General features: G+C 44.5%; 1 protein-coding gene across 2 annotated transcripts; it reads right to left on the reverse strand.

The window, feature by feature from the left end:
- Positions 1-1,675: 1,675 nt before the first annotated feature.
- Positions 1,676-26,931, reverse strand: slc45a1 (solute carrier family 45 member 1). 2 transcript variants are annotated; one of them, XM_063033461.1, is made up of 9 exons: positions 26,757-26,931; positions 23,461-23,892; positions 22,836-22,928; positions 17,506-17,730; positions 16,636-17,330; positions 12,758-12,911; positions 8,437-8,613; positions 6,126-6,331; positions 1,676-5,028 (listed from the first exon to the last, which is right to left on the reverse strand). In XM_063033461.1, exons 2-9 carry the CDS (start codon positions 23,852-23,854, stop codon positions 4,765-4,767), a joined length of 2,208 nt encoding a protein of 735 aa, XP_062889531.1. In that variant the 5' UTR covers positions 23,855-23,892; positions 26,757-26,931; the 3' UTR covers positions 1,676-4,764. The 2 variants fall into 2 exon arrangements, with proteins under 2 accessions (XP_062889531.1, XP_062889532.1); XM_063033462.1 differs by lacking the exon at positions 26,757-26,931 and adding an exon at positions 26,414-26,614.
- Positions 26,932-27,036: the final 105 nt, after the last annotated feature.

Genomic DNA, 27,036 nt, shown 5'->3' on the forward strand with positions numbered 1-27,036 from the left:
TGCAAACTGGATCCAACACAGCAGAAATTAGGGAGACTGTGTTGAAAACTGTTCTAATTACTCATTACTGCGAACAAGTACAAGACAAGAACCAGGGCTATCCAATACTGAAGGTGGATTATTGGGTCTCTGGGTATTATAATGCATTTTGAAGTGGTGACAACATAGTAATTTATCTTCATTTCTATAACAATAAAGAAGAGATTAGGGAAAATGAGATTGAAATTATATGTGTAGGAACCAATACTACGTCAAACTTCACCATCTTCTCCTTTCCCCACCTCCCTTTTCTTTCCTACGTTAGTAATGTTATCTTCTGGCACCATCAGCTGGTGCATTTTGTTAATCGTAGGCTAAACTCAGTTAGTTGTTTGGGATTGGTCAATCCGAAGAGCGAGTGGATGAGCTGATCAGAACACGTGGTAGCCAAAGTGATGTACCTGTGGCTCCCTCTGGTGTTGAGCATTAACATTACTGAAGAGGAAATGGATTAAACTGCGTTCTGTTCTGAAACCACGTGGTAATCGGCAAATAGAATCTCAGTACAAAGACACCAGAGATCCTTAACCTGCTCAAGGTTGGAGAAACCATAATTCAGAAAGACTTATACTAGTCCAGGCAGGGCAAGGCAGTTCTATAGATAGGTTAACTGCAAACCTTCTCACGTTCTCAAACCAAGCTCTTCAGTCCAACCTGATAACCTGGAGAAAAGACCTTCAGTGACTGAACCATTATCCCAAAGATGCTGAGAAAAATTGTCACTTATAGCTGGAGAACTAGTTGAGGTCAATGGTCTTGCTGACTGAATGTGGATTGTTCCTGATTGATGTAATAGATTTCCAGCATCAGTAGAATCTCATCAAAGTTGCTAGTGAACGCAGCAGGCCAGGCAGCATCTCTAGGAAGCGGTACAGTCGACGTTTCGGGCCGAGACCCTTCGTCAGGACTAACTGAAGGAAGAGCTAGTAGGAGATTTGAAAGTGGGTGGGGGAGGGGGAGATCCAAAATGATAGGAGAAGACAGGAGGGGGAGGGATGGAGCCAAGAGCTGGACAGGTGATTGGCAAAAGGGATATGAGAGGATCATGGGACAGGAGGCCCAGGGAGAAGGAAAAGGGGGAGGGGGAAAAACCCAGAGGATGGGCAAGGGGTATAGTCAGAGGGACAGAGGGAGAAAAAGGAGAGAGAGAATGTGTGTATGTAAATAAATACCGGATGGGGTACGAGGGGGAGGTGGGGCATTAGTGGAAGTTAGAGAAGTGAATGTTCATGCCATCAGGTTGGAGGCTACCCAGATGGAACATAAGGTGTTGTTCCTCCAACCTGAGTGTGGCTTCATCTTTACAGTAGAAGCAGCCGTGGATATTCTCCTATCATTTCAGATCTCCCCCTCCCCCTCCCACTTTCAAATCTCTTACTGGAACTCTTCCTTCAGTTAGTCCTGACAAAGGGTCTCGGCTCGAAATGTCGACTGTACTTCTTCCTAGAGATGCTGCCTGGCCTGCTGCGTTCACCAGCAACTTTGATGTGTGTTGCTTGAATTTCCAGCATCTGCAGAATTCCTCATGTTTACATCAGTAGAATCTCTTGTGTTTCAGTGTAATTAAATAAATGACTCAGAAGAGCAACATATAAGGACCTATTTAATCTCATTTTAACCAAGGTCCTTACTGTGTCATTCATATTCAAGTTAACAAACATTTACAAGTGAAATGGATTCTTATCTAGCAGTCGGAGTAAAGATTAATATAGTTATAAAAAATTTTTTCCTTCCCTACTCCAATTGTGGGATTGATTTGGTTAAAAGATGGTTTTGCTGAGCTAATTAATGCCCCTGTTGTCCTGTTCCCTTCAATGACTTCACTCCATCAACACAATCAGTTAACCATCACAGTAAATTGCCAAGGCTCTTCGATCTCTGCAATAGAAATTATTGTGGATTCTGGAAGTCAGAAATAAAAATGAAACATTGGAAATGCCCAGCAGGTTAATCAGAGTTAATGTTCAAGTCAGTGGCATTCATTTGGAACTTTCTGATGACTCCTACTGAGTATTATTCTTTGCCTCAGTGACAACATTTTCATATTTACCCATCACGTAATAAAAAACGTGTCCTTCCTCCTCCCCTAAGACTGTTTTATGGGGAGATGTTAAATATCGGCATGCTAACCTAATCCAAGCATCCAAGACTTAATTACCTGCTTCCACATAATTGGGAAGCTTGTTAGTGTAAAAGACTTGCATTTATACAGCACTCAACATCAAGACATTCCAGAAAAAGCAGTGACTTGTGTATTTTATGAAGCAGTGACTTTTGCTCTATAGGATTCAAGCTTCAATTTGTTCAAGAATAAAGAGTTATGTAGAAAGGTTAGGTGAAGTGAGCGTGATGCTGACAGAGGGAATATTAAGTGGAAAAATGTGATGCTGTTCATTTCTATGAGGGTCATGATTCCTGGAATGAAGGGGTTAACACATGAGGTGTATTTGGCAGCTTTGGGCCTGTTTTCACTGGAATTTAGAAAAACGTAGCGGGAGGGGGGGAACCTCACTGAAATTTATTGAATGTTGAAAGGACTAAATAGGGTGGATGTGGAGAGAATGTTTCTTATGGTGGGGGAACCTAGAACTAGAAGGCACAACCTCAGAACTGAGGTGTGAGCCTTTAGAACAGAGGTAAGGAGGAATTTTTTTTTAGCCAGAGACTAGTAAATCTGTGGAGTGCTCTGTCACAGACTGTGGTGGAGGCCAAGTCCGTGCAGATATTTAAGGCAGAAGTTAATCGTTTCCTGATCGGTCAGGGCATCAAAGGATATGGCGAGAAGACAGCTGTACGGAGTTGAGTGGGATCCGGGATCAGCCATGATGGAATGGCGGAGCAGACTCGATGGGCTGAATGGCCTACTTTTTCTCCTACGTCTTTTGGCTCTTTAGAATTTATTCTAAACCCAGAGCTAATCAAGATTGACAGATTTTTGAACTACAAGGGACTCAAGTGATAAGGAGAAATATTGGGAAAGTGGTGTTGGATCAGCCATGATCTTTCTGAGTAACAGAGCTCAGATTCTGTTTTTTTAAAAAATTATATTGCTATCTAAGGAATGCCGATGCCTCTTTTCGGTCTCAGCTCCAAGGATCCCAAAAAAGGGTTTGCCCAACTTGTTAGTGAGCACAAGTTAATGTTAAAAAGCTAACTATAGTGCCACACTAATTGGTGGAAATTTTAACAGAATCTAATTAACAAGTGCCAGGGTTGGATACAACCATACACTGCAATACTAGATGAAGCTTCTCTGTGATTAAGAAGTTCATTTCGGGCAGAAGAAACAATAAGCTTATCTACCACCAGGCTTAAGGGCGGTTTCTATCCCACTATTATCAGACTCTCGAACAGACCTCTCGTACAATAAGGTGGACTTCTGACCTCACAATCTGCCTCATTATGATCTTGCTACTTCTCTGCAGCTGTTATACTTTATCTGCATTGTTATAGTTTTACTTCGTTCTTCCTCAATGCACTGTGTAATGATTTGATCTGTAAGAACAACATGCAAGACATTTCACTGTATCTTGGTACGTGTGACGATAATAAACCAGTAGCAAACCTGCCCTGAGAAAGACAGCACAAATGCATGAACCCATGCACGCCTGTACATCACTTGCCTCTTAGTGAACTGTCGGTGGGTTCATGCATTGAATTAACACAATTTATTTAACTGTAAGATTTCTTCAGCAGAAGAGGCAAGCAGGGCCCTGTGAACCCCTCTCCTGGGTACATTGTTTGATGATCCCTTGAGGCACCACTCAGAAAGTCGATGGTGGGCATCAGGATTAGCAAGCACCTTGTGAAACAAGCAAAGTGTTAACCACCTGGTTGGCCACAGAGAAGAAGCACCCTTAACCTATCCTTACTCGAATTCCAAGCATGACCATTGCCCAGCACCAGCACTATGGATTGCGGTCTTTAAATTGGGACAATGGCTTAGCTTCTCTTTCCCTGACTCAAATTGCAATGAACAATACTCACTATTGCCTATAAGCCAAGATCAGAGATGGAACCTGGAACTGTCATCTCCTTTAGTAAATCACTGGCCACACTCACCTCATTCTGAATTCATTGCCTCATTAACCTACCTTCTTTATCTTACATAGGATAAGGAATCTCCTATACTGATTGAGGTTCACAAGAACTGTAGGCTGGGAGGTTATGAATGTAGTATTAAAATGCAGTGCCTCATATGAAGATGACGAATTATTCAAAAGGAAGTATTTCACACTCACAGTTTATCAACTCTATCCTATTACCAGCCCTTGTCAACACACGGAATAGGGCGTTGATTTAGGGAACATCTTATGAGGTTGAACGGGTGATAGTGCTGGAAATAAACTTGGATGCACGGCTACTTCAATTCTTGTTGACTATCCCTTGGTAATATATCTTATGTAACCACAATCCGTGTCTGGGGACCCACACTAGCTGTCATTCAAGTCTGAGTGAAGTGGAGACATATTAATTGTATCCCATGCCCATGCATATGACTGGCACTAATTAATTAATTCTCTTAGCTTCTGTATTACATATATATTTATGCATTTATATTCCAGAGGGACTGGCACCAATTAAAAAAAAGAAATTAGTCCATCATTTCTAATTCTTTTTGTGCAATGAAGACTTGGATTGTGGAGATCTCGGAAAAATGCAAACCTTCAGCTGGATATCTCAGCAGTAAATTCCTTGAATGGTTTGTATGTGGAACTTCTACTGTCAGTTGTCCACAAGGAGCGGAGTGTGCTCCTCGCCTTCGTCATCAGGAGGGATCTCATAAATAACAAACAAAGAAGAGTACAAGCACCCGATGAAAGAGGTCAGACTGGCAAAGTACATCACCCCGCTGGCACTGCCAACCACTGACGTTAGTGGGCCCATTACAATGGAAACGATGATCTGCGCCAGGAAGTACTGACAGCTGAGGAGTGAAATGTCCACACCCATCCCTCGTTTAGTCCCATTCGCGTGTGGTCCTACAAACTAGACAAAAATATACTGCATGTTAGAGACAGGCGTTTATCTGCACTAGTCTTTGTAGAAGAACAACGGAATAACCAATCAAACAAAAGCCAATGATAACCTTCGAAAAAAATTCTAGAGTGAATCAAAGTGATACCCAAATAAATATTATCCACTCCAGTCAGATCTCCAAGAGGACCACAACCTTGTCATAGGGTTTGGAGGCTTGCACGCCTCAGTGATCTGGAGAGCTATATTGACTGGAGTCAAGACCTTGTGATTTGGATCTTGGTAGGGTCCACATGCCATATAGGTCAAAGGGTAGAGGCCAGACTGAGAGTGGTCCACCGGTCTTCCAGGTCGGGGGCGGGGTGGAGGGGTTCAGCTCAGGGCTGACAACCCTGACCAGTTTTACAAAAATTGTTACAGAAACAGAAATGAAGACTCCTTCTATATCTGTGTGAGAGAGATAGAGGACCTTCATCGTCGCCCTAAATACCAGCAGAGTAATGAACAGTAAGTAATTCCAGTCAGAGAAAATACCCTAGCAATCCCACATATATACAGCACAGGGTAAAGTTACACAGTCATATTAAAGGCAGATTAAAGATGGGTTAGTCACAGAATAAAGTTCCCTTTATATTGCTTCATAAAACAGTCCAAGTACAACAAAAGTTAGATTCAAACTCTGTCCCATTAAACACTTTCAGGGCAAGTGTAAATCAAAGGGAGTGGCATTACCATTTTCTTCACCATCTTACAGCACAAATCCTTCACATTGTTAAACTTCTAAATCGCTTACCAAGTTATCCCACTTTTATTAGAATATTTCACAACCTCAAGATATTGTTTAACTCTGACACTGGAATGACCCAGGATCGATCTCTCTCTCTCTGATTCGCCATTTCTGCCTCTCTCTGGTGATCAGATACTTGGTGAATCCTAACAAGCGTGAGTAACATTAAACACTTGGTTCCAACTCCTGTGTCTGATTACCGCAAAATAAGCAGAAACAAAAATAACTCAAAGACTGCTCTCCGAGGCTGGTTGGACGCAGCTTAGTTTCTAACCGTATCATTTGCATGATGTGAGTGCACATCTTTGCTCTGAGTTTATACCTTTTTGCTCTGGTAGTATTCGCACAACAGCGAGTAGGGCAGAGTGCAGAGCGAAGAAAACAGGACCCCATATGTTACGCAAAGAGACAAAAGAACATAACTGTTCCGGGACAGAGTGGCAATGCCAGTGCCAATTCCAAAGCATAGGTAGCCAAAGAAGTAGAGAGTTCGGATACTGAAGTACTCTTCGAGCTTCTCCAACAGTGCTGTAGAGAAAAAGGAAAACGTGATAGAATGCTAGATACATGGCTGCTGGCGGAAATGGTTAGGGTTATTGTGTGGTCATACTTTGAAACGGCTTTAAGTGTGGTGTGTGTTGGATGGTCTGGATTAGTTGGTTGTAGAAAATCAAAATACTACATAATGAGAAATCTGCAAAAACCAAAGCAGGGAAGTTGAAGAGGAAGAAACAGAGCAAGTGCTCGTGCAATGGATTACGGCTTGCTGCCTTCGGGTGTGATGAGTGGTGGTGCATCGTGCAGTACTGGCACACTGAATGATACTCCACTTGGCCACTGCTGTAGATGTGCCCAAGTGGAGTGCTGGCACGATGGGTGACAGCTGTTAAATGGGCATCGTACCTTGCTTTCACACACTCTGCAGGCAAATTAATTACAAGAATTATGCTCCGAGCAGAGAATTTCAGATCCAGAATTCCAGATTTAGACACTTTCTGAAAGAATGCTCACTCCCCGGGTTTGGTTCCACATTTTGATAAGGACTGCTGCCTCTGAAAGAGGCTGTGGTTCAATTTTGCTGAAGTTCGGCTCTTGTTCTCATAGTAAAATGGGTTTCACAATCTCTGCACAGAAACTCTGCTCTTCGGTGGTGATTGACCAACGGAGGGATAGCTACACACTGGGGCAACCCATAGCTTGTACAAAATCATAGTGAAAGCAAGAAGAAACTGAAATACATACTGAAAATTATGCCAATTTTCACCAGAAAATTCTAGAGAAATGTTTTGAGATCTTAAGACACGAGTCATACTTGAAGAAAGCGCTTAATGTTCTAGATTTTAACGGAATTGACTTCATACATCCTATTGTCCATTCCTGTCCTCTTTTTACAGGGAAATCCTCTATGAAGTGCCAAAGTTAGAAACAGCTCAGGGTAACTTTTTTTTAAAAACTGACCACATGGATACCCTAGTCACTGAAAGCACCCTGACAGGAAATACTCCATAACAAGTACACAAACAATTGTGGCCACCCTGCTCATCACAGCAAACACGGTCATCTTTCACAACGGCAGATACAGCCACAAACAGCAGGATCAGTTTGCCCCCATGGTCACCCTGCCTGGGGCAAAAATGTCCATCGCACCCACCACAAATGTGACCATTCTATCATCATGAGCATTTCCTTCTTGCCCACAAGAAGACTATTTTTGCGTGGGATTAAAGGACCTCACTACTTTACCCAATTCCTTCAATTAAAAAAAAAAATCACTCTGAAATCAACAGTTTCTCCCACTCCAAATAAGCTACAATTACCTTCCCTTATGTAGCAGGATCTCAGGAACAATATCCCGGAATTGAACATCTTCCCCATTGATTGCTCATTAACAACAGATGGACAAATCCATCATGACTTGAAGCTACTGGGGACTCATTACTGTACTGTGTCTGAAATAGGATCAGTTGTCTCGAAATCCTCCCTGCCTTAATAATTGCACAGAGCAGGGACCCAGCACAACAGAGGCTCTCAGTAAATGAGCCCAAAGGCCTTTCCTCCAATAACAATTAAAAATAAGGCAGCCATGCTATTGCTGGGTTGGCTGTGTTTGTTACTGGTGAGTTAGCAGAGGCTGTCAGATAGCCCAGAGGTTTAAGACTGTGAGGGTGGGGTCAGACTGGATCACACAGGGGAATCAGGGAGGTTAGGGGATAGAGGGACATGAGGGGAAGGTCAGAGCATCAGGGAGCTGGACAAGCCATGGGCAGGGTCAATTAGGAAACTGGATGCATAATTATATGATAGGTGGTACCAGAAAAGCGGCCCCATGGTGGATTTGGAGGGATGGGTCTTTTAAACAAACGACTGAGTCCTGAAGAGGCGTCTCGGCCCGAAACGTCGACTGTTTATTCACTTGCGTAGATGCTGCCTGACCTGCTGAACTCCTCCAGCATTTTGTGGGGGTTGCTTTGGATTTCCAGCATCTGTAAACTTGCTCATGCTTATGACACACCTTCCGGCTTTGCTGATGTAATGGATATTTTAACTCTAGTTCATGTAACGCATTTTGTCACTGGGTTGTTAGCATCAGTGCTTGAGCCAGGTCCCATATACCAGGAGGTTACGCACCCTACCTGAATACAGAGCAGCGCTGAATGCATAGATACACATTCCCCAGCAGCCCACGCTCACTCCTGTGTTGTACTTCTGGAATGCCTCCGAGTCGAGGGGTGCCTTGGGGTCCCCCCCGTACACTACCTCCCCCATGAAGTCCGTGTAAAACAGCAGCATGCCTTCAAAGGACAGCCATCCTGCAGAGACAGACAGAGCACACGGGTGATAAACGAGAAGCTCATGAAAAGGGTTCAGTGAATCTCACTTAAACATGCAATACAGAACGAGACATACGGACAGGTTAGACCATTTGAAAGCCACTTTAAAAGTTATCTACAGCCTGTGGATACTGCTGACAAAGCTAATATGTATTGACCACTCCTAACTCCTCAAGAGGAGGTAGTGAGACAACCTCTTGGACCCCTTCAGCCCAGTGGATGAAAGCACTCCCCTGAGAAGTTTGATCTAACACTTGGACTCAGTAATGAGGCAGGAATGGCAATATACACCCAGTGGCCACTTTATTAAGCACACCTGCGTGGTTACACAAATATCTAATCAGCCAATCATTTGGCTGCAAATCAATGCTTAAAAGCCTGCAGACATGGTCAAGAGGTTCAGTTATTTTTCAGACCAAACATCAGAATGGGGAAGAAATGTGATCTCGGTGATTTTGACTGTGGAATGATTGTTAGTGCCAGATGGGGTGGTTTAAGTATTTTCAGAAACTGCTGATCTCCTGGGATTTTCACGCATAACAGTCTCTAGATTGGGGTTCTCTATATTTTTTATGCCATGGACCATTAAGCAAAGGGTCCACGGACCCCAGGTTGGGAAGCTCTGCTCTAGAGTTTATAGAGAATGGTGCAAGAAACAAAGAAAAACATTCAGTGAACAGCAGTTCTGTGGGGTAAAATGCCTTGTTAATGAGAGAGTTCAGAGGAGACTGGTTCAAGCTGACAGAAAGGTGACTGTAACTCAAATAACCACGCATTGCAACAGTGGTGTGCAGAAAATCATCTCTGAATGCACAGCACGTTGAACCTTGCAAGTGGATGGGCTACTGCAGCAGAAGACCATGAACATGCACTCACTGGCCACTTTATGAGGTACAGGAAGTACCTAATAGAGTGGCCTCTTGGTGTGTTTTCAAGCCAAGATGGAATGTACTTTGAAGGGGAACCTGCAGTAATGGCAAACATTTGAAGGGGTTGTTCTTGTCCTTTTACAAGTTTGACTGTTTGGTTGATGTTAAAAAAATAACCCCTGTGAATATCAACAGTGCATTTTGTTGATGGGACATAGTGAGAAGAATAAATGTTTAGGGTGAGGAGTGGGTTGTCAGTCGAGGCCTGCTCTGTGCTAAATAGGCACAAGATTCCTTAGTGATGTTGAAGGGGCATTTATCATGGACAATATTTCATCAGTCTCCTGATTTGTGATCATTCATGGTGGAAAGGCTTTGATCTATCAGATTATGAGCAACATGTAATAGAACATCCAACTTCTAACTTGCTCTTGAAACCACAATATCTGTGTATTATTTTTCTGATCAATAGTAATTACCACGCTGTTTATAGTGGAGAGCTAGCAAAGGTGATGGAATTGAATACCAAGGACAGGTTGTTAGACCCTCTCTGGATGGAAACAATCATTACCTGGCCCAACTATTACTTTTAAATGATCAGCTCATGACAGAGCTTGCTGGTTGCAGATATGGACTGCTTCATGTTTTGATCAATTGCAAATGGCATTAAATGTTGCACAATCATTTGCAAACAATTCTACTTTATGATCTTCTGATGGATAGAAGGTGATTGATAAAATAGCTGAGAATAACTGTGTCTAGGACAATGGCCTGAGAAATTCCTTGTGATAGTCTGGGGCTCATATTGATCTTCAATAACCACAGCCATGAGAACACTGTACTCCGATCTTCACTGTCTGCAGCTTTACCTGGGCTCCTTAAAGCCACTATCAGGTGTGACTGTGTCTGTGTGTAGGGTTATCACTCTGGAATTCAGCTCTTTTGCCTGTATTTTAAATCTATAGCTGAAGCCGTCAAACTGAAACTCAGAACAGGTTATCGGTGAGTAGGTGCCTTCAGATCGCATTGTTGACAAGCTCTTCCATTCACTTGCTTATGATTGAGACAGGATTGATGGAATCAAATGTAGCCATATTAGATTTGTTCCTGCTTTTTTTTTTATATAAATACAGGATATATCTGGGCACTTTTCCTCAATACCAGATGGATGTGAGTATTGTAACTGTGCTCAAACAGTTGGGCCAGAGGCATGGGTAGTTCTGCATCAAAAGTCTTCAGGCCTTGCTTTATCCGACTATCCATGTCATTTCATGACACCTAAGAGTAGCTTCTTTGCTGCTAGGACTTGCAATGGAACTGAGATAAGTCCCTTCCGCTCTCCCCTTCCCCCCTTCTTCTATTCCCCACTCTGACTTCTCACCTGCCTATCATCTCCCCCGGTGACCATCCTCCCTCCTTTTCTCCGGTGGTCCACTCTCCTCTCCAAACAGATTCCTTCTTCTCCAGCCCATTACCTTTCCTACCCACCTGGCTTCACCCATCACCTTCCAGCATTCATCTTTTCCTCCCCCCGCCCCCACTTCTTTATTCTGGCGCATCCTCACTTCCTTTCCAGTCCTGAAGGAGGGCCTCAGCCTGAAACACCAACTCTGTTCATTCCCACGGACGCTGCCCGACCTGCTGAGCTCCTCCAGCATTTAGTTGGTGTTGCATTTAGATCTGCTGTGGGTGTACCTACACCTCAGGGACTGCAGCAGTTCAAGAAGGCAGCTCATCACCACCTTCTCAAGGGCAACTAAGGATGTGCAAAAAAATGCTGGCTTAGCTGGAAAAAGCCCACATCTCCTTTCCCCTCCCCCACCCCTTGATTTTTCCCCTTACTGGTTTCTCACCTGGCACCTACCAGCCTTCTCCTTCCTACCCTCCCCCTACCTTCTTTATAGAGCCCCTGCCCCCTCCCTCTTCAGTCCTGACGAAGGGTCTCGGCACCAAAACGTTGACTGTTCCTTTCCACGGATGCTGCCCGACCCGCTGAGTTCCTCCAGCGTGTTGTGCAACATTTCCAATATGGAACCTGGGAGTGGGCTGTGGGGATAAAGTCAATGGTCAAATGAAGTGGGAGGTAGGTTTCCTATGGTCAGATGATACTTGGTAGCAAGTCTGCAGGCTCCTAGACTGAAACAATGCTCAGTGCAATTTGGAAGGTGCAAGAAAGACATTTATAATCTTGTACGCTGTTTCCCAGCCTTGAAGAAGCCATTCTGGGACAAAAGGTTGGCAGAGCAGTATGCAGGGTCAGGGTCAGGGTCACGACACTCCCCTTCCCAATCCCAACAATCACTTTGCACATTAAAGAGGTTGGCACTGTACTTGTAAAATACGCACCTGCCTGAAATGAAATTCTAAAAGTGGTTACACTCTTGCATATGCTTGTGTGTGCACACAGGAAGTGAAACCACAGCTACAAATGCTGTGTCTGAATGGATTTGCAAGAATAGAACCAGTCACACAGTCAAGTGCAGTAGTTCTGGGATGGACAAGCGAGGAAAGGCTTTGAAAGAGGCAGGCACAGTGAAGCATATCAAAGCTGAGTACCAGTTGAGCACCATGCTTCATGTCCGAAAGAATATCCATTGTGACTTTTGGTAGGGCTGACTCAGTGTTATGGGAAGAGATCTTCTTCCCTTGCTATCTCGCTAGCATGTTTTAGAGCATAAGAAATGGACTCATACAGCTCCTCTTATCATCTCAAGCATTCAACCAAATCATAGCTTAGTTTTTAGCACAGCCTTGTCTTCCTGCACTAACTCCATATCCTTGATTTCAATGGAATATATTTGGTGACTGAGCGTCAATAGAGCTCTAGGGGGTAACAGAACTTCAAAGATTCATGACCCATTGAGTGAAGAAGTTTCTTCTCATCTCTGTCCTGGGTGGTTCTAGACATCCTAACCAGGGTAAATATAATCCCTGTCAAGTCTTATAAAAGATCTATATGATTCAATGGGATCGCCATTCCCTTAAAGCCTAGGAGTGTAGCACAGAATGAATAGTCTCTCCCTGTGGGATACACTCAGCGTTCCAGGAATCAGTCTGTTGAACTTTCATTGCACTTTCTCTATCATTTTAGTAAGACGACCAGATATCACATAACTGCAGTATGGCCACATTTTTCATACTTAACTTGCCTCTTAATTTCTGTTCTCAATCCCCTTTCCTGCCCCGGCCTTCCACAGATCAGTATTTAGAGCACAGCCCTTGTTGACAAGCTGATCAGACAGTGAGAGTTATACCTAGGAAGTGATTGACACACAGATTCCGCAGCGGTTTAGGCATCTGACAAATTGATGAGAACAAGACGGATGCGGAGAGCGTCCTCTCGGATAATTCTCCTGAGCTATTCAAGTCAGTCTCGTATTTCACGCCATTCAGCAAGATGTTTGCAACCTGTAACAAGATTAAGCCCAGTCACTGCAATCTGAATATATCAGCTTCTCCACCATATAAAACTTATTCTATATGTCCATATATAGATCCACTTATTCTATATGTCTGCATCTTTATGCTTCCTCCTTCCTCTCCCACCTCTTCCCCAGAAGGTTCTGACATTCATTGGAGTTCTCAGTATACCCATCAGCCCCTCTGGCGAACCTCTCAGGATACAGGTAATTTCTTCGTCCAGACAAGTAATAATTTCCGATTCTATTTACACACACAGCTCCAATATCAAATTGGTTAAAAAAAAAATCACACTCTCTTTTATGTCTAATTTAATCGTGCCCCATTGAAATTACTTACTTACTGCCTGTTACACTGCTGGCTTTTAGGGCTGCAATGACAGTCCTCCATCTCCGTCTGTATAAAAGGATTCTTCATTTCTGTTTTTGTAACAATTGTTGTTTGGCCAGTCAGGGCTGTTGGCCCTGAGCTGAACCCCTGAACCTGGAGGAACTGTGGAGGACTCTTAGTCTGACCTCTACCCTTTCACCTACTTGGCCTGAGTGACCCTACCAAGAGCCAAAGCACAAGACCCTGACTCCAGCCAACATACAAGCCAGCACACAAGCCTCCGAACCCTATGACAAGGCTGTGGTCCTCACAGAGGTGACCCATTCAAGCTGAACCCATAATGGAAGAATAATCTGTATTTCTACGGCATTATTTGCAGACTTTCAGCAACTGTAGTGTCCTTTTGCTTTTCAACTTATATTTCCCAGGCCATGTACAGCATATACTGTAGAAGCAGAGTAATTCTCTCTCTGATCTGTCTCAATAGTGATTCTTGTCCCAGTTACCCATGTACCTCTCATCCATCTTCCTTAAGTTGGGGACCTTGGCACTGGAACTGAATATTTTTGCAGCAGTTAACGGTGAACCATGAACCAACCTGGTGCTGTGTACATACGTACTGCAAGGGCCTTGGCTTGGCTGCACCTTGGCAGTCTGCAACCATAGAAACATAAAACATAGAAAATAGGTGCAGGAGTAGGCCATTCGGCCCTTTGAGCCTGCACCGCCATTCAGTACGATCATGGCCGATCATCCAACTCAGAACCCTGTACCAGCCTTCCCTCCATACCCCCGATCCCTTTAGCCACAAGGGCCATATCTAACTCCCTCTTAAATATAGCCAATGAACTGGCCTCAACTGTTTCCTGTGGCAGAGAATTCCACAGATTCACCACGCTCTGTGTGAAGAAGTTTTTCCTAATCTCGGTCCTAAAAGGCTTCCCCTTTATCCTCAAACTGTGACCCCTCGTTCTGGACTTCTCCAACATCGGGAACAATCTTCCTGCATCTAGCCTGTCCAATCCCTTTAGGATTTTATACGTTTCAATAAGATCCCCCCTCAATCTTCTAAATTCCAACAAGTACAAGCCTAGTCGATCCAGTCTTTCATCATATGAAAGTCCTGCCATCCCAGGAATCAATCTGGTGAACCTTCTTTGTACTCCCTCTATGGCAAGGATGTCTTTCCTCAGATTAGGGGACCAAAACTGCACACAATACTCCAGGTGTGGTCTCACCAAGGCCTTGTACAACTGCAGTAGTACCTCCCTGCTCCTGTACTCGAATCCTCTTGCTATGAATGCCAACATACCATTTGACTTTTTCACCACCTGCTGTACCTGCATGCCCACTTTCAATGACTGGTATATAATGACAGCCAGGTCTCGTTGCACCTCCCCTTTTCCTAATCGGCCACCATTCAAATAATAATCTGTTTTCCTGTTTCAGCCACCAAAGTGGATAACCTCACATTTATCCACATTAAATTGCATCTGCCATGAAATTGCCCACTCACCTAACCTATCCAAGTCACCCTGCATCCTCTTAGCATCCTCCTCACAGCTAACACTGCCGCCCAGCTTCATGTCATCTGCAAACTTGGAGATGCTGCATTTAATTCCCTCATCTAAGTCATTAATATATATTGTAAACAACTGGGGTCCCAGCACTGAGCCTTGCGGTACCCCACTAGTCACTGCCTGCCATTCTGAAAAGGTCCCGTTTATTCCCACTCTTTGCTTCCTGTCTGCCAACCAATTCTCTATCCACATCAATACCTTACCCCCAATACCATGTGCTTTAAGTTTGCACACTACTCTCCTGTGTGGGACCTTGTCAAAAGCCTTTCGAAAATCCAAATAGACCACATCCACTGGTTCTCCCCTAACCACTCTACTAGTTACATCCTCAAAAAATTCTGTGAGATTCGTCAGACATGATTTTCCTTTCACAAAACCAGCCAAAAAAAACCAAAAAAAAAAATTAGATGTCCACTTTTGCAGCTGTTTTGTTAAAGGTCTGAGATTGCCGACGTTGGGACTTTTCCCATAACGCGATGGCTGATTACACGGCAGCAGATTTCAGGCTTGGCACAGTAACAACAAAGCAATAATTAGCCAAACTATTACATAATCCAGCTCTTGAATCGTGTACATGCATTATGAAGCTCTGGGGATCAGAAATTTAGAGTACTATATGTTTCTAAAACGCATCAGCCTGATCCTGCGAATGTTAAATCTTTTCAATATTTTATTCTATATTACTTGATTCAGAAGCTCAGACAAAAAATAGGACCAAGAGGTTCAGTTCATCTTCGATGCCCAGATGTAAATAATCCTACCAAGTAGTCAATGGACAGTGACCTGGAGAGATGAAGACTAACTTCAAAATATTTCTTTAGGGCTTAGATCTCACTCTGAACCCATAACCATACCAGGAGGATAGGTGAACCCTCAAGGTTGTATGTGTAGTAAAAAGAAAGTATCGGCTGAGCTCAGCTGAACTGCGACATCCACAATCCGCAACGGAATTGCGAAGTTTGGGACCGAACAGAGTTCAAGGTCAGGGCTGCAAAAGCTGCATTTGTTCCATAATATGACAGCACTGGAACATGCTAACTTGAAGGGTTCTGAGCTCAGGGTCTGAAATAATGAGCGAGCCTGGGTGATTATTGCTCCCCTGACCCTGGGATAGTTTTGTCCCTAACTCAGGGAGGGATGGGTTTGCCACCTAAGACACTATCCAAGACTGGTCATGGAATTCCCAAATTCCAGAGAGGTGTCATCCTGCTTTTCAAGTAGGACATGCTGTATTCAAAGTGCCATGAACATTGTCAGTTACTGAGTTTTTCAGACGCGGCCTGTTGTATTTCACACTGATAATACATTGCCAAGAACTGGTGGACTTGTAGTGGGATTGACAACTCATGAGGGAAGACCCGACTTCTTTAAAATTCTTCGACAATGCCGGATGCAAGCTGAGTGTAGCCTAATTTCCCGGAAGCATGGACACTGGGTGTTCATAGAATTCCTCAACTGGGGAAGCCTGAAACGAGGCAGACCAGAAGGGATTGTCCTAATGCTACCGAGTGGGAAGGTTCAGGTCTAAGTGACCCACTTGAGTGGCCAGTTACAATGTCCAGACCAAGTAAAGGTGATATCTTTAACATCATTAGAAACCAGTTGGGTTTTCATATGTTCCAAAACGGACCAATGATCTGTACTTATGAGCCCTGTACCACAAACCTCATTAGAGTGCTTGACTACTCAAACCTAACATTTGCCAGTTCTCTGGGCCAAGCACTCCACACCTCCACTCTCCCGTCCCCCACCCCATGCCTCACCAGGTTATCCGTTTCTTTGATTTTTTTTTCCCCCTGTACCTGTTGACTGAAAGTCACCGTCCTCCTCCGACTGCTGTCGCCACCATTTGCCAGGTAACTGTTTGGAATACTCAAGGTCTCTGGCCTCTTGAGAATTCCCGACGTCGAATTTCGTGTAGCGTCACCCTGTAGGTTCTCAGGATTCTCAGCGACCGTTGGAGACCCCGTTTCCTCATTTTCCGCCTCATCCGGTATCCGGGGGAGGCTGGAGCTCAGGGCATGTCTGGGCATGCTGAGGTATTGATCGTTGGCTCCTGTGTAGCAGTCAATCAGCACTGTGTCAATATAAGAAGTTCCATATGATGAAGCAAATTCGTTAATGCCAGTCAGAGAACTGTCCCGGCTCATAAAGCTCCCGTACTTCGGGGTGAGGGGGCTCTGTGGGGAGATGGGGCTGGTCATACCATTATAGACTTGGGTGATATTGTGGTTATTGGTCTGGTCTCTGTCCTCATCAAAAGCCATTGGTGGCGAGGGAGGTAGAGCAAGGCTGGGGCTTTTCATCACTTTTTTCCTTTTGCCCTGTGCAATCAGTGGCTTCTCTGGAATACTTGTCAGTGTCAAGACAGCAGTGACGGTCAGCGTTATTGCTGTGAAGATGTAGACAACCCGGAGCTGACCTCCTAAAGCTTTGCCAAAATCTGTCTGGTCCCACTTGATCCCACCAATGATGTAACCGAACCCGCCTCCCAGACCTGCATCAAGTCAAAAGAGAGGCATAATCAGCAAAGGAAACTGGAAAATCTACAGTAACTCTATTCCTATAGAGTGCAGGAAAGGAAACGTCACACAAGGGTTATTTCTAGCCAGACCCAGAACCCGCCTGTAGTCACGGAACAGTGACAGATATGTTGCTGGAAGGAAGCAAACCTGCCAGGAGCGCGTGGATGTTCAGGCCCCGGTCCTGATCCTCTGGGCAGCAGACGTCCATCATGTAGGCATGGGTTGGATTGTCTGCCGAGTCGGCGCTGAAGTCCATCAGCACGACACCACAGACGGTCAGGATGATGCCCCATTTGTGATTAGTGACTGTGTCAGCGATTGCAAGGCCCATGTCCCTGCCGTTCAGCAGCAGCGAGAGGCCGATCAGCGCACCTGAAACAAAGCAGCAAAGTGGGCAAGTTTACCTTTGCTAAAATTGACAAAATTGGAAACGTGACCCCCTACATGTATTTTAAATTGGAGCCACATGTGCAACCTTTGAGGAGAAGCTACTTAGCAATTTCAATAAGGCAACAGTTCATTAAGGCCAAAATTACAGGCTTCGGCGTTTCAGCTTGGTGCGTATCATGTTTCCTGAGCTTCCCGGAGCTTCCTGGTTAAGTCAAGATGAGAATACAACAGCATTGGACAGTGGTCAATGAAAACCTGTTTTCTTAGTGACCCTGTGAAAGACTTGCTTCACAGGAGCTGGACAGGGAGCTCTTTAAAGCTGTTTAGAAAGGCTGGCTTTGTTATAGGAGTCACGCTGGACACACTGGAAACCATGATAGAACAAAGGATCCTACGGAAAATCCTGGCAATCCTGGACAATGTTTCTCACCCTGTGCATGCCACCTTGGCTGAACAGAGCAGCACTTTTAGTAATAGACTAAGACAACTGAGCTACTCCAAAGAGCGCTGTATGAGGTCATTCTTGCCCTCGGCCACTAGGCTCTATAATGAGTCAACCTGTAGCTGGGGAAGTGATGACCCCCTCCTGTTAGATGGTTTGAGGTAACTTCTTTTTTTATTCTTAGCTTTCCTCTAATGTTTGTATATCTGTGCACTTGTAATGCTACTGTGACACTGTAATTTCCTTTGGGATCAATAAAGTATCTCTCTACCTATCTTTACAAACGATAACTTTTTTGAGATCTGGAGGGAGGCAAGTAGGTTTTGAAGCGCTCAGCTGCCTCATCACCTTTACCCTGTGGTACAAGTGAGTTTAGAAATGGTCAATAACGACAGCAAGAGCCTCTGGGACAGCAGCATTAGCTCCTTGAAACCCACAGCTGCAAAGACGACAAAAGGGCAGCAAAGAAATCCAGCTCGCGGGAGTTTACAAGGTGGCTCATGCTACCAGTTGTTAGCAGATCTTTGGAGCATGAAGATCTCAGACTAGCTTCCTGCTGAATCTGGTAGCCGTACCTCATTGATGGCTGCAAGTTACTGCTGCTCTCAAATGCTCTGTCAGAGACTTCAGTGGCATCTCACTACCAAATGTGCATAAATAAGTGAGGCAGGAATTGTGTCTTCTTCTAAGGACAGCTGATCATATCAACTTTTAATGAGGTCAGTCAGAATGCGCAGGCTTTGCGTTCATAGCTCCAGCTGGTGTCCCACAGGTGTAGGATGATCTTAACAGCAAGTAATCAAGCATTCTGGAGATCCACTACTGCTCATCCATTGGAATAGTTTCTGCTCTACCCTATAATAAAAGATATTCACACCGGTGTGTGAAATATTCCTAAACTTCAAACAGACAAACCAGCTGGCTGCTGAAAAAGTGGGGAGCAGTTTCAACATGGCTGATGATCGTCATGAGGAGCCCAATCAAAGCAGCCCAACAGTGCAGGCCAAGAACATTCATTAAGTCCATAAGACATAGGAGCAGAATTAGGCCATTCAGCCCATCAACCCTGCTCTGCCATTCCATCATGGCTGATCCCAGATACCACTCAACCCCATACACCTGCCTTCTTGTCATATCCTTTGATGCCCTGACCGATCAGGAAACGATCAACTTCTGCCTTAAATATACCCACAAACTTGGCCTCCACCGCAGTCTGCGGCAGAGCACTCCACAGATTTACTACTCTCCGGCTAAAATAAATTTCTCCTTAACTCTGTTCTAAAAGGTCACCCCTCAATTTTGAGGCTGTGTCTCAAAGTCATCGGCATGTTACGATATGCTTCAGGTACTTTAACAGGAATAGAAGCAGCCTTCAGTAGGAAGACATTTTCTGGGATGTTGTTGTTCCCATTATGTTCCGAAAAAAAACCCACATGGCACTGCAGTGTGGTTAGACGCACAGGTTGGAAGGAGGGAGTGAGAGAGTGAGATGAGATTTCAGATCACTGTACAGAATGGCAGGATAACCACATCACTGCAGGTTTCACCAGGACCATTAATTTGCCCATGTGATGCCCACATGGCAGCCACTCATTCCTGCCCCAGTTTCCTTCAACAAAACCGGCACATATCCCTCGCCCACTCTTAATGTTCAGTAAAAATCCTTCTCACCATTTCATACAAGTTAAAATCAGCCTGTTTCACACCAGAAGCTAACGTTACACGAGGCCAAGAACAGAAATTTAACACCAAGTTAGAATCCAGAAGCAACTATAAATCTTGATTTTCCCTTATGCTGGTGTTTTTACATGATACAGCACTTCTGCAGAAGTGGCAGCAAGCTGTACAGGTCTGTTGTTTTTGGCTCATGTCCTATATTTTGGAATCTTGCAACGGCCTTTTCCAATTATGCAGGGCAGGTAGCAATCTGGGCAAGGTGTGGGGTAGGGACAGAGTGAGGTTGAGCGGGCGAGAAGCACTTAACCTTGCACTTCCTTGGTGCTTCTCTAGTGGCTTGTAAAGCTGTAACCTCAGCTGGCTCCATCATGGGTAGCACCTTCAAAACGTGATGCCTCGAAAAGGTGGCATCCATCATTACAGACCCCTAGCACCCAGGACATGCCCTCTTCTCACTGCTGCCATACAGGAGCCTGAAGACGCACTTAATGTCCCAGGAACAGCATATTCCCCTCCGCCATCAGATTTCTGAACGGACAATGAACCCACGAAGACTACTTACTTACATTTATTTTTTTACATATACTTACAGTTTAAATTATGATGCATTGCAATGTAGTGCTGCTACAAAACAAAAACACTTCATGGCACATGCTAGTGATATTAAACCCGATTCTGATTCTTTACCCACTTCTCTACTTGCAATGAATTTCTAAACATTTGATACGGTCAAGGCCAGGGTACCATTCATCTCATTCAAGGTCTACATTTGAAGCTCAAAATTGGTGGAACACTTTTGATGAAGGACAATACCTTTGCAAGGGCCTGGAACATCACAGTAAAGGCCAACCTCTCCATTCTTCCTGTCATCATTTTCAGTGAGTGCACAATCTTTACTGCAGTTCCAGACACAACCTCGCTTGCCGGCGGGATTCAAAGTGCGGCACCTGAACCCACTTGCACGGAGCCTGGAGCGTCCCGAGCCCTCAAGCAGGGTCTCCTCATCGGCGTCCCACTCTCTGCTACGTGTTCTTGTTCACTCATGGTGTGAAAGTCAACATACAAAACCTCAGTCCCCTTTCTTTGCCCAATTTATTGTAGTGCGAGCATCAAAACTGGTGGATGGTGGACACGAGTTATGTCATGTTGCTATGCCAAGGATCAACTCAGCAAGTGCAAGTTGTGAGATGAATGAAGGACTTTTTCCCACTCATTTCTCTGCCTCTCCTTGGTATGCTGTACTTCCCTTTACCACAAGCAACAAAATATACTGTGAGAGAAAAAAAACGATGAATGTATTGAATGGATGTCTAAAAAATATCTATTGATGGTGATAACGAGGCAGAGAGATTGACATGCATAAAGATCAGGGTAATTTTCAACACTAGCTGAATAAATATGGGCATAGAAGGAAAGGATGAATGTACCTCCAAGGCACATTGGTACGATGACTTTGACAAGGTTAGCATTATACGTAAATTGATCAGTACAAACTGAACTCTTACCTTATTTGATCTGATCAAGTCACTAGACACTGCATTGAGTGGAAGTGCCATGTTCCTGCTGTTCACTTTCATGTCAACCTCCTGTCATGCTTCCTTGGAGATACTAGAAGACTAATTTCTCCATTCACCCGTAGACCTAATGTCACTGTGATGCCTTACAACTCTGACAGTGACATCCACTGAGGCATCATTCATTTTTTTTTACAAATCTGGAGTCCATATTCTGCCCTCGCGTCATAAATCAAAAAAAAAGCCATGTGTACAATGAGACTTTAAACCGTTAATGTAAAACTGAGTCACATGCATTATCATCAGACTCCATCAACCTAACTGCTTGGGAAACCCGGAAGCAGTCCTGATGAAGGGTCTCAGCCCGAAACATCAACTGTTTATTCCCGTCCGTAGAAGCTGCCTGACCTGCTGAGCTCCTCCAGCACATTGTGTGTATTGCTCTGGATTTCCAGCATCTGCAGTACCTCTTGTGTCCATGTCACTACCATGGCTTTCATAGCAGGCCTGACACACCCACCACAGAAAGCTTTTGCTCCCTTGCCTGCTGGAACACAACTCTCACCCGGGAAGATAACATTCAGCCAAAACTGAGCCTAGAAACAGATTCAAATCCAGAAAAAGAATCAACGCAGGGAAAACACTCAGCTTCTGAATCAAACTTGGATCCAATTTCTAAATCTAAACTTGCAACCAAAACCAAAACTGGGCAATTGTGAATAAAATTAAGCCAGGAGGAACACTGCCCACAAATCAGTCAGAAACTTTGTCAAAGAGTAACTCCACCAACCCACCATCCCCCAAATCCCTCTATTTCATCCATTCACCTCCTCCACATACTCCCCATCTAATCTTCATATCCTGAGAGCCTATCGATCTGTGTTCTCCCATATCAGTTCACCTCATCTACCCATTTCACCCCCTATCCTCCGATTAACCTTCCTACATGGCAGCACCTCTACACTGTCAGAGATATTTAGGACATGAGTCACAATGGAAGATATTTTCAGGGACAGGCTGTGTTATGTTTATTTACGGGAGATGGTTCAGTGTTAGAAAGTGTGGGGGGAGCTTTGTAGGTACAGGCTGCCTTCTGTACTTGTGGGGGTGATTCACTTTTATTATGTTACCAACCCATTTCCTCCCCAGTAACATTCCTATCTGCTTCCCATATGCTCGGGTTCATTCCCCACACACAAAACCACCATGACTCAATTTATCCTCCATCTAAAATTCATTCTCTCTATCATTCATTCCACAACTTAATTTTCTTATGAATGGAAAAGTTTTCCAGTATCCTTTCACTCTAATTGTTATTGTGTCCCCGGGTCTTCAACCTTGCATTTCTGGGAACCAGTCATACACTATTTTAGCTTCAGAAGCCCAGTTCAATTCTGCCAACTTACTCTTGGGACTGAAATTTTCTTAAGTGATGTCATCAACCTATAACTCACCAATAGCCAGCACAAGTATGAAGGGTCTGCGCCGGCCAAAACGAGAGGAGCAGCTATCACTCCAGGCACCCAGCACTGGCTGAACCAGGAAACCTGCAACCACAAATAACCAGACTTGAGACCTTCTCACAAAGGGATAAAGGTGAATCGCCCCCACAAGAACCTCCCACACTGAGTTGACAGGGTGAGATGAAGAGGTACGTGCGGACTGATACAAGGCATGCATTTCTGGATTGGACCGTTCGGCAAAGTGTCTGTTTTGTGGTGCAGAACAAAGCCAAAACTTAGAGTGGGGCGGGGGGGGGGGAGAAATGCACAGGAAAGAATTAAAGAAAGAAAATGAAGAAATCGAAGTGTGCAAGAGAATAAATGGACCTGTGGCTCCTTGTGACCACCTGATGGGTCTGGATTGTTCCAAATAATTGGTATTTATTTACAGTTACTTAAAATACTTCAAAATAAATGTAAAGTGTTTTGGGACTTCTTGATGTTAAAAAATGCAAGTTTTTTAGGCTGCAAGTACTTCTTTTGTATACAGGTTCAGAGCTGCAAGAACCCCATGCTCTATGGCCAACACAATAACTGATCTACCCCTCCGGAATATATACAGTGGAATGTACTGTACCTAAGATGGGACTGATGAACCAAACCATGCCATATAGTTCATCTGGTAGACCCATCTGCAGGAGGATGGGGGTGACGTAGGCTGTCTCCATTGCATAGCTGAACTCAATCCCAAAGAGGATGCATCCGTTAAAAAGTAGCTTCCAGAAGGAGTGTCGCAGTGGGATATCACTGAAGTCAAGAAGCTCAATGGGAATTGGAGTATTGGGAGGGGGTGGAGGGGAAGGCCGGATCAACTTCCTTCTCTTGGGATGTCGCTTGTAATTATTGGCTCGGTGACTGATATGTTGGGCAGTGGAATGGGGGAAGGTGCAGGTTGAGGGACACCAGTTTTCCTGAGTAGTTGGATTTGGGAAGAGGGCATCGCTGGGCGTAGTCGGATTTGGGGAGCTCATGGTATCACCTCAGTTGATTTCTTCTGATTGATTTCTTCCTGCGGAGGAAAGACCAAAGACTGAATTATCAACAGGGTCATCCAATCACAAACAACTGCTACTAATCCAGTCCTCACCATCATTACAGATTCCACGTTCTCTCAAAAATCCTGCCAATTTAGGGTGTTCACAGAGAATTTTCCTTCCTCCTCCTCCTCCTCCTCCCCACGAACTTAACAATAGAGCCTCAATCCTCTAAAGAGGAAAAGAGGAATGACCTGACAGAAATCTTTAAAATGAAGAAGGATTTCCTAACACAGACATAGAGATGATGTTTCCAAAAGGCAGAGCTCAGCCCAGGGTGTAGGTTGGTCATATTTCAGATAGCGAAGTCTTTAAAGTGTAAAACTTGTGACATCTAAAGGTTGAGGATGGATTCAATGAAAAGCTGGTTAGGTCTAGTTGAGTGAAATCTATGGGTATCAATGTTTGGAGCCTTCTTGTGCACAGCAGAATGTAGTTGGAGCTGTTGGTAAGCACCAGGATACCTCTGCAAGAATCAATTAGACATCCTAGCTCCAGCTGCTTCACAAAGATCTTTCTTCATTCACAAGGTCAGAAGTTGGGATGCTCGCCGGATGAGAAGCAGACTCTTCAATTCTATTCACAACTCCTCAGCCAACTAAGGCCTGGATAGCATCAGTTGCCGACATTCGCAGTTTATAATGCCAGACAATTTTGTCTCCAACAAGTGAGAGTAAAACCAATCACCTTTCATATTCATTGGTATAACCATCACAAAGTTCCCCTACCAACAACATCACTATTGACCAGAAACTTAACTGCAACAGCCACATGAATACAGCTTAAAAGTCAGGTGAAAGGCTAACTACCCTGTGGCAAGCTTGAGGACTTCCCATCACCTACATGGACACATGTCAGCAGCGGGATGGGATATTAGCCATTTTGGCTGCAGCTCACTAGAGAGGTTTGAGACCATCCAGAACAAAGCAGCAGCTTATTTGGCATCAAATTCACCTCTTAAACATTCAGTCCTCCTACCACTTGCACAGTGACCACCCTGCTCCTTCTACAAAAGCGCACTGCAGTTATTTGTCCAGGTTACTCCTACAATTCCCCTGAAGTTCATGGGCTCTATCACCAGGTCTACTTGCACATCACCATTTGTATGTTCTCCTCCAAGATGGTTTGCTGTTCCTTCCAGTCACTGGATGGAAATCTTAGAATTTCACCTTCACTGCAGGGAGGCTCCCCATCTTTACAAGGGCTGTTATGCCTAGGGAAATACATGTTTGCCAGGGACACCCCGAATACCATCCACACCCCTACCATGTGAAAAGAAAATCTAGTATCATTCAGGCTAACACGTTTATTTTAGCTAGCCCATTTCCTACATGTAATCAATATCATGAACATGCACAGTTCTTTTTAAATGTTTAATGACCAAATTATGACTTGCAATATTCATGTATAGCTTAAAATAAAATATGTATGGCTCCCTCAAAATTCCTTTCATAATTATTTTTAGACATAAAGAATTGGTGCGTTCAGCCCTGTGTAAAACCCAGACTTCAGTGAACTCGGGGTGAAAGGGCAATTATTGTTGGGGGGGAAAAGGGGACTTCCCTGGAGATCCAGTCGCAGTTAACTCCCTCTTCCTCGCGTTTTTCACCTTACCGTCCAGAGATCCCGTAAAAAGCGCTCGCCCTCTCCCCTTGGGCCAGAATACGAAGGCCGCGGGTTGCTGCTGTTGGGAAAATAAGCGCCGTCTGTGGCACGCATAGGCCGGAGTTTAAAATCAGAGGAACAGAGAGTAAATCACAATAATCACATCTTCCAATTTCGCGTTTCCGTGGCTTCAGATTTGTTATAACGCTGTAAGCAGCGCCCGTTGAGCGCAACAGAAATACCATTGTCCAATTTCTGGGCGATTTTCTCACTCACACACCTCACAGATTCACACATAGCCAGTCGTGCACTCATTTTCCACATACCTGCAACCTTACCCATCCAGAAATTCACAATAATTTCCTCACACTTGAATACACTCACACAAAGTCACACACGCAAGAATTTGAATACATCATATTCAGGACAATGTGTTAGTAGACTTTAAATGACTAAGGTTCTTTGACCTAAAGGATTAGCTGTGTGGTTCTCTTTCGACTGATGCTGTATGGCCCGCTGAATGTTTCCAACATTTTCTATCTTTAACTGCTTGTACGGTCTATAATGCACATGCCCCTATAATGCTATATACAGGGTTCCAATAAAATGCTGTTTCAGTTCAGGTCCGAAATGCTAACAGCTTTCCACAGCCGACTGCCCTGGGAAGAGCTGACACATTGTGTATGTGAAGGATACTGGAAGCGGCCAAGTGAAGCGACCAGGCCTATGATGTAGCATCCTATCCCAGTTCATCTTCCCGGCGACACTGCTGCATACAACACACAGTGCCTTTGAAATATACAACCGCCGCTGAGAATTCACAACATAATCGGCCACCGACCCTTTCAGCGCGAAATAATCTTTCCTGTGATAATTGATACCATTTCTTACCGTGTGTCCTTAGCGGCATTTCACATCCTGATCTAATTACTTCCCGTCTTTCCTACTACCCCTAGAATTTGTCCATCTCTGACTACTCCCGTCTGCTTCCCCCACTCTCTCTCTATTTCAAGCTTTTTACTTGTTCTTAATCAAAAGTGGCCGCAAGCTGCTAAAAAAAATTAACAAAAAGCTCAGCCCATCTGTGAAGCTCCCTCATCGCTTTCCTATATGACAGGGAGACTCGCTGTACCATACCACCACCTCCATCAGCCCATCCTCTCGCTGGCTCCGGCTGTTCATCTTTTACAGCAGCTTGCGTACAAAAGCTCAGCGTGATAAAGATTGTAATTACCTCCGACTAGGCCGTTACTAGCATCCTGTCCCCGGGGCGGGGAGCTTTGGCCTGACCCCTCTTCATTCTCCGTGCCTCCTTTCTTTAATCACGCCGTCCCCTTTCCTCACGCATCATGCCACGGCAGTGCAGCGAGTATTCCTGCAGGCAGACCCGTCTCGGACACGCGAGCAGATCCAACACAAGCGGCAGGTGCAGCACCACTAACCAATGGGGAAGCAGGACTCAGACCCCATGGCTCCCATGTTACAAAGTTTGTGGGTGGATAATAAATCCCATA

Source organism: Mobula hypostoma, chromosome 25 (assembly GCF_963921235.1).
Source record: "Mobula hypostoma chromosome 25, sMobHyp1.1, whole genome shotgun sequence".
NCBI classification, from domain to species: Eukaryota; Metazoa; Chordata; class Chondrichthyes; order Myliobatiformes; family Myliobatidae; genus Mobula; species Mobula hypostoma.

What these genes read in the sequence shown, in the direction of transcription:
- slc45a1 (XM_063033461.1), bottom strand. Translation starts at nt 23,854, where the DNA reads ATGAGCTCCCCAAATCCGACTACGCCCAGCGATGCCCTCTTCCCAAAT. An exon ending in CGGTGACTTTCAGTCAACAG is followed by an intron (nt 12,912 to 16,635) that starts GTACAGGGGGAA and finishes ATCTTGTTACAG; the next exon opens with GTTGCAAACATCTTGCTGAA. An exon ending in CAGCGCTGCTCTGTATTCAG is followed by an intron (nt 6,332 to 8,436) that starts GTAGGGTGCGTA and finishes TTTTCTCTACAG; the next exon opens with CACTGTTGGAGAAGCTCGAA.